The 8,152-nt window shown below is 44.0% G+C and overlaps 1 protein-coding gene across 3 annotated transcripts in view; it reads right to left on the bottom strand.

The window, feature by feature from the left end:
- Positions 1-1,396: 1,396 nt before the first annotated feature.
- Positions 1,397-8,152, bottom strand: part of ARHGAP25 (Rho GTPase activating protein 25) — a 43,749-nt gene continuing 36,993 nt past the window's right edge. For all 3 annotated transcript variants that reach the window (XM_090054192.1, XM_090054193.1, XM_090054194.1), the window contains 4 exons: positions 6,552-6,673; positions 5,559-5,761; positions 4,455-5,035; positions 1,397-3,549 (listed from right to left, as the gene is read on the bottom strand). In XM_090054192.1, the coding sequence (XP_089910318.1) occupies positions 3,339-3,549; positions 4,455-5,035; positions 5,559-5,761; positions 6,552-6,673 (1,117 nt within the window). In that variant the 3' untranslated portion in view covers positions 1,397-3,338. The remainder of the gene's footprint in view (positions 3,550-4,454; positions 5,036-5,558; positions 5,762-6,551; positions 6,674-8,152) is intronic.

Raw genomic sequence — 8,152 nt, 5'->3', positions numbered from 1 at the left:
CCCAGCTGGATCGTAGACAGACACAGGAGGGACACCAACTCACCAATTGTTAGTGGAGGCTGAGTGAAGAGGCACTTGGATGGCCTGGATGTGTTCAAATCAGCAGGCCCGGATGAACTTCACCCAAGGGTGCAGAAGGAATTGGCCAATGTCATAGCAGAGCTGCTGGCATGACTCATGGTGGTCTGGCCAGGTCCGAGAGGACTAAAAAGGGACAGTGTGGTCTCTATTTTCAAGAAGGGGAGGAGGGAAGAACCAGGAAACTATAGGCCAGTTGGTCTCACCTCTATTCTTGAGAAAACTCTAGAAATTTCCCCTCCATGTGGCATCTAGTTTTGGGCGCCGCACTTCAAGAGGGATATGAAGAATCTCGAGAGGGTTCAGAGGAGGCCACTCATATGGTCAGAGGCCTGCTGGCAAAGCCCTACAAGGAAAGACTGAGGGACCCAGATCTCTTCAGACTTCGCAAGAAGACAGCTGAGAGGTAATCTTGTGCCTGCCTATAAATTCATCAGGGGAGGGGAGCAGGGAATCAGAGATGCTCTATTTACTAGGGCACCCCTGGAGTAAGTAGGGACAATGGCCACAAACTGACGAAGAGCAGATGTAGGTTGGACACTAGAAAGAACTTCATCACACTGAGGGTTGCCAGAATCTGGAACGGGCTCCAAGGGAGGTGGTGCTCTCCTGTACCCTGGGGGACTTCAAGAGGAGGCTGGACAATCATCTAGCTGGGGTTGGCTGACCCCAGCGCTCTTTCCTGCCCAGGGCAGGGGGTTGGACTCAGTGACCTACTGAGGTCCCTTCTGACCCTAACAACTATGAATCCCTGAGACCCTCTCGCAGCAACGTGCCCCTTCTGTCCCCCTCCACACTCAGGGTCCAGCAGGCACCCCCTCACACTGCTGAATCTCCTCTGCCCTTTCTGTCTCCCTCATGCCAGGGAAGGTCCCCCTGTCCCACGCCCAAGTCAGTAGTGCCCCCTAAAAGGGCCTTGCTCCCTTTCTCTTTCTTCTTTATAATACAAAAATGAGGGGGCTCCATTGCACAAAGCTACGGTGACATTTTGGGTGCCAGGGAAGCACTTAAGGCTGTTTGTGTGGAATTTGGTGTCTCAAATGCAGAGGGGATGATCAAAGCAGCCATTCTGCTATCTGAAGGCCAGCTGCTTAGCAGTATGTGTTGATGGGGCAGTGCTGGTTGAGAGTGGCCCTATTCACCATAGTTCAAGTGCTAGGTTTAAAACATGCTAAATTCCTGGTGTGATGGATTAATACGGGGTTATAACACTCTGCTGTGGATGCAATGCCTCTATCAGGAGGCAAGCGACTGCTGTGTTTATGGTTATACCACTTGAGATCAGAGGCTCAGTTAGAAAAAATAACAAGTGCTTTTAATTAAGAAGCTTAATGCAGCTATGCTTACTTCAGATGACACACAAACAGAAACATTATGGCTTGTTCACAGGTCCCCCAGAAAGCCTAACTGGGTGACAATATACCAGGCCAACAGAACATATAGCACAAATGTTGAATGATTGTACTGAGCTTTCATTGACCAGTGAGGGCAACAAATATTGCTTCCCTCATGTAAGCTTTTTCTGAGGGAGCCATTAGGTTCGCTTGCTAGGTTTAGCTGAAGCTTATGAGGCATAGCTACATCAATGAGCCCTGATAGGGAGCACCTTGTTGAAGCAGTACATACATAAGACTTATTATCATGGGCCTGGTGCCTCTCTACATTACTTCCACTTCAGATTGTAGTGTGCTTGGAGAAGGCATGCTCTGCTTCACTGTGGTCCTCTCAAAAGACATGCCCCTGGAGTCCAAGGCATTGTAAACCCCGTGGACCTTTTCTGTTTACCCAAAGAACCTTGTCTACCTATGTCCTTAGACCAATATGGCTACAACCTATGCCCCTATATTTGTATCTTGGCATTCTTCAAGAACCTTTCTGTTCCCTGTACTTTAAAACCAGGTTTGTACCAAGGTTAATTACATTTAAAGAAACTAAAGGCATTAGACTTCTGGATAAAGAGGCTCAGCTCCATTTTAGAGTAAGAATTACTCTCCAAAAGCTAGTCTAGCAGAAGCTAGTGGAATATACACACACACACACACACACACACACACACGTACGCAGAATAGAAAACTTGGGTTTTTATTAGCATTTTTCCCATTCTCCTAACCCACTCTTTTTCATGCAGTTTCTCTGTGTGGCTTTCCTCTCAGCTTCTTTTTGTTTTTTATTGTCTCTCCCAAGCAGACCTTGAACCTGGTTTGAGCTCAACTCTTTGATCTATGAGGCCAGATGCTCAACTGGTCTCCATCAAGGTAGTTCCATTAACTCTACTATATATAGGGCTCTCAGTTGACAGCAGTGGAACTACCACCGATTTACTCCAGCTGATCAGTTTGCTCCAGGTGTTTAATTTCAAATTAGTCAAAGTAATTAGCCAATCCATACCTCAGTTCTTTTGCATTATTTCCATTAAGGCACCCATCCAAAGCACATTTTTGTACTGTAGCCCATCAATCCCATGTGTTTGTCTAGTGAACACGTAATTGACCTGTGTCTTATACATAAAGCCTCTAGCAGCATAAAAGTCCTGGTCACATTCAAGAGCTGGGCTTGCTTGTGAGAGAAGCTGACTAACTGATGATCAGCTGAAAATGCAGCAGAAAAAGCAACAGATTTACAAGCAGTCAAACTAAAAACATAAGGCCTCAGTCTTTACGCTGAACTCCGTGTGTGCACTGCTGGCAGAGACTAGCTTGATATACCAGTACTGAAGTATACTGCTTCAGCATAAATCTGGAGTTGCAATGATGTACACCAGAGAAGAACTCAGCCTTCAGACTGGTTTTTCTACATTGAAGCCACTGAAGGGGATTTCTTCAGGGCTACCACTAAAAAGATGTCACAGAATCATAGAATCTAGGGCTCTGTGTCATAGAGAAGTAGGGCTGGAAGGGACCTCCATAGGTCATGTGCAATTAATCTGTGGAACTACTAGCCACAGGATATTAGTCAGACCAAGGAAAAAAGAATGGCCATTTATAGGGACAACATGAATATCCAGAGCAGGATTTCAACAAAAAAGGGAAGAGGAGCTTTGAAAGCGATGCAAACCTCCTGCAGCAGGGCACAAACCAACCATAACTTCTGGGAGTGAGAAAGGAACTTTCCCCCTTTCCCTGAAGCAGCTGATGCTGGCCTCTCTCAATGACAGGATGCTGGGCTACCCAGACCCTTTCTCTGATCCAGTCTCACAGTTCCTATATTCTCTGAAGTGGGAAGATTATACACTCTGCATGTGCACATCTGCGGCCATACTCTTATTTGCTTTTGGCTTCTGGATTACTCATAGATTTGACAAAGTCTTGGATCTCCTGCTCTAGCACCTTGTTCCTCTTCTCCACGTCTTCCCGTGAGCGCTCCTCATTCTGAAGCTTCAGTTCCAGTGCTGCAGACTTCTTCTTCTCGTTCTCAAGTTCTCCATTCAGCCTAACCACCTTGGCCCAGACATCATAGTTTTCCTTCTCGAGGCTGTAAAGGAGACAGTGGTAGAAAGTTAGCATTCAGCTCTTGGTAATTCAGGCTTCCACGTCATTAAGCAATACAATACTGAGAGCTTCCTTCCCAAGTGATATGGAACAGGATGTTTCCCTCAGCCTCAACAGCTCCTCTCTTAATGCTTTTGCCCACCCACAAAACCCATAGCAAACAAAAATGCCCTGTTAAAACAATAGGGCAAGTGGGAGAGGATAACTAAGGTGCAAACTGTGCCTACTGAAGTAGTACTGAAAATAAACTAAAGCTATAATGGCCTAGATGGAGTACTGTATCCCTATAAAGGGGTGTTCTGCCTTTCACCAGTAGGTGGAAATGCATGTGGAACCATGGGAGGAAACATGGGCTTCAGGTGGTTTGTTGGCTGTGGGTTACTGTAAGGCCATGCTGTGTTTCCTGAATATGGGCAAGAATTCTTCCACTATGCCACACTGGAAAACTCCTACAGGGGCAAGCAGTGATCTGACTCTGAATTTTGTCCCTAACTGCCGTGAGTTGGGAATTTTACAAGAGATCTTTTTTGTCAGAAAATGCAGATTCATAAAAGCCAAAAACTTTTTTTGTGGGGAAGAATGAGTTTTGACAAATCTCCTGGATTTAAAAAAAGTTCTGAGCATTTCAGAACGTCAAATTTCAACACCGTCAAAATGGAAAATGTTGTTTTCTTGTTCAAAATGACTTTTTATGTAGAAATTTAAACTACAGTTACTTTTTTTTAAAATCAGAATGAAATATTTCCAAATGATCAAAATCAAATTTGGTAAATCTAATTACATGGCACTGTAGTACTGCAAGTAAGCATTCCCATAAGGTATTAATGTTATGCTCATGTGAACTGAGGTCTTTACAACCTCTAGAAGACTGTACTTTGAACCATTTACCTCTTAATTTGTTCCTCATAGTCCCTTTTCTGCATCTCCATTTCTTTTTTTAGCTGTAGGATTTCGTGATCCTCCTGATCAGAGCAACAGTCCTTAGGATCAGAGGCTGGACTTGATGTCTCCTTGTGCACATGGCTAGGGCTTTGGCTTGATAAAAAATCTTTCTCAGAACTGCTGCTTGCTGTGCTTGGCAGGCTAGTGCATTCCCCACTTTCTGTCTGAGATGTAGGTACATTATCATAGGTTGAAGCACGCTGAGTGTCAATCAGCCTAAAAAGGCTTTGAGACAATGTTCTCTTATGTCCCTCTGTTGGAGAACAGGGAGAAAGTGGACTCCCTGCAGAAAATTTCCAAAATTCACTGTTGAATATGTTATTTTTATCATTGCTGGCTTTTTCCCCTTTAAAGGAAGAAGTTAGGAAAGATTTCCTGTTGGGGAGGGTCTGAGTTCTTTTCCTCGATTGTGCTTTCCACATTCCTAAAGTATCTGTGGGTTGGTTCACACAATTATCCTTCACAGCTATGCCTAACCTGGCAGTTTCTCCAGAAGCAGTGGAACTGCTGACATCTAGGTTTTCTCTCTGAAACAGAGTGATGAACATTAGGATAATTTCACCCAAGATACATATTTCTGAGGTAAACATGCAGTCATACTGTTTATTAAAGTCACATAATAATAAGCCAATACATTACACTTAATGCTTCTTAATGCTTCTTCAAATTTTTCTACCAAAACATTTTTAATTGTAAATTCAATTTCCCATCAAGTTGAATTTTCTCTGGGTACTGTCTGCTTTCCAGGGAACATCTTGACTTAATAGTAAACTTGTTAGAGAATCAAATAACTTAAGAACATCCAGGAAAAGCACACACCTACTGCAGATGCCTCCTCTGCCTAACAACGGGTATTTAAACCCAAAAGCTTGCTAAGAAGAATTTTTCCAACTATTTGAATTGGTCTAATAAAAAAATATCAGATTTACCCAAAGAACCTTGTCTGCCTATGGCCTTAGATCAACACAGCCAGAACCTAAACCCCCTTAATATTAAGAGAGCATTTACAAAAAACACCTGATGATCATTTCCCATAGGATCATGTCTTACCATTTGGCCCTGGGTTGATGTGTCTGGCTTAGCTGCTGGTGGGTCTTCTGCAGCATCCCAGCCCACAGAGCTGCGTGGTATGGGGGCCTTCTTGGAATCATTCTTCTGCATGGGTGGAGATGGAGGCACATCTTTAGACATGGGAAAGAGATTGGCATGCTCACTGATCATCACGGTCATCACTTTCTGGATCTGGGGTGTGCCTGCAATGGAAAAGGGACATGGCCTATAGCAACAAGGAATAACTCATTGAGCAACTGAGCCAGGAATCCATTGAGCGGAAGCAAACCAAGAGAGGTTCTACTTCTATGGTTTATTATGGAAAATGCAGTATTGGTTACACCAAAGCCAATAACATATCTGGCTGAGCAGCCTCTGACACTTGAGGATGAGGAAGGAATTCATGCCATTATTTTAAATGGGGCATGCAGGCTTACATTTTTCCTAGCCTACCATATGTTGTTAAAAGCAGAGTGGAATTTGGGCATTGGGTGAAATTCACCCCTGGAGAGAGACTGGGACTTACGTAACATACAGGCCAACTACATTGCTAAAGAGCAAAGGTCTGCCTCTGTGCAGATCAAAAGCTATTTTCTATTAGTTGTGATGTACTTTCCCCCTTGCTTGCAAGTACAATTGCACGGGTCAGCTTGGTTGCTATTTCCATGAGCTTCCTGTGTTTTTAAAGGTAAGGAAGCTTACCCACAGCTTCCCCAAAGCCTTTCAGCCAGAGGCCAAAAACACTGTTAACCCACTTTTATAAAGTATTTTAAATGCACAGTGTAAGTGCTAAGTTTTATTATTGTAGAGGTATTTATAGCCTGACTGCCTTATTATGACTAAATATTATTGGGCAGAACCTACTGTCTCCAGGAAAGATAGACTTTAAGCTTCATGTGTCTGACTTAAGTTTATTGTTTTAAGACTCTGGATTCAGGGATCATTTAAATGCAGAGAGGGGGCTGCCTGACCTGTTACTGGAGTCCATAATACCTTGCATAATAATAGCAGGGTCTTCTATCTTTGGCCTGATGAGATTCACTCCAATCACAGTTGCCAGATTATCCACACTCATCTTGTTGACGCTGGAGTTGAGCTGTATTTCATGTAGGAACCTGCCAGGATCCAAACGCAAAACATTCCAAGTTGGAAAATGAATAGTCTGCAGACAAACTCTACAAAGCTGGGGTTGTAAAATCCTAACAATACCCCAGCTCTGCCTCTAAGCCCCAGTACAGAAATCTAGCTACATGGCTCTTTCCACTGCAGTGCACACAGGGGCTTTGTCTGCAAGACATCACTGCAGAAGCCAAAACTGTCAAACAATGAGAAGACATGTCCCCTCAGAAACAAACAAAAAGAAACAAAGTCTGGTTTGATTCTTAATGATGTTGCCAGAGAAAAATGAACCATCAACCAGGGCCAGGTTGGGCTGGGCGAAACTCAACAGTTTCACTGTGTAAGATTTTGGCTGGTGCTGTCCTCAGTTTTGACTCTCACTGGTTCACATTACTCAACATGTGAGCACACATACCAGGAAAAATTATACTCACTGGGAGCATCTACACAAGACATTGCTGAGTTGCCTAATTAGTTCTGCAGCAAAATGTCAGCATCTACACGTGCAATGCTATTAGGATGGAATAAACTAATTAACTTTGATGTAGGATGGTACTGCCAGACACAAGTGCTATCCTATGATGGAGTTATTTACTCTGCCACAATGTACGTGTAGACGCTGAGGGGGCTGGCTGGACCATGAAGGTGCTTCAGTGTGGGGGCTGCCTGCTGGCTAACTCCCCCAGGGCCCCCTGCCAGCCAGGGCTGCTTTGCCACAGCTCAACATGCTGCGGTCCCGGGAGCATGTGCAAACGTCATGCTCAGGAGCAATAAACTCTGGTGCAAATTGCCCACAGAATGCTGCTGAAATCAGTAAGTCCTTAGCTTTTAAGACCAGAAAGGGCCATTCCAATCATCTAGTTTCATGCATGGCACAGGCCAGAGAATTTCCTTCAGTTTTTCCCAGCAGCCAGCCCAAAGTCTGCATCTGCCAGAGCTAAATTAAACCTAAAGAGTTTCCCTCTGACTTACAGGCCATTCAAAATTAGTGAGAACCCTTCAGCTGTTTTCACATGGAAACACACTATTAACATACCAGAAGGCTTTGGGAGAAATCTCTAAATTGCCCCAGTGCTCAAAGTATGTTCTATTAAAAGATCCATGAAACCACAAAACCTGGAGTGCCTAGATCTGGGATTTTACAAAGAGAAGAGCCCATTTTTAATATTCAGATTCAAATCCAGGGTCAGATTTCAGACTCCCCCTATGTCCTGGGGCATTTGGATCAAAGAGGGTGGTTACAGCCCATTTCTCACCACTTATGCCTGTAATTTCAAACTGTAAGAAAACCCTGCGGCAATCTGGAAGGTATTTTTTCCCAGATTCATTTATCTCTTCTCTCCTGGTACAGATCTATAACAGATGCTCCCCACGCAGCTCTGGCATCTGAAATCTTAAGGGGAACATGCAAAAATCCCAAGGCAGCCTGATGTTTCCTTTCTGCCCAGTTATGGTTTCACCCATAAGTTTCCAGC

This window comes from Crocodylus siamensis, chromosome 6 (assembly GCF_052110815.1).
Source record: "Crocodylus siamensis isolate JL-2025a chromosome 6, ASM5211081v1, whole genome shotgun sequence".
Classification (NCBI taxonomy): Eukaryota; Metazoa; Chordata; order Crocodylia; family Crocodylidae; genus Crocodylus; species Crocodylus siamensis.
This window is presented reverse-complemented; position numbering and strand designations above follow the sequence as displayed.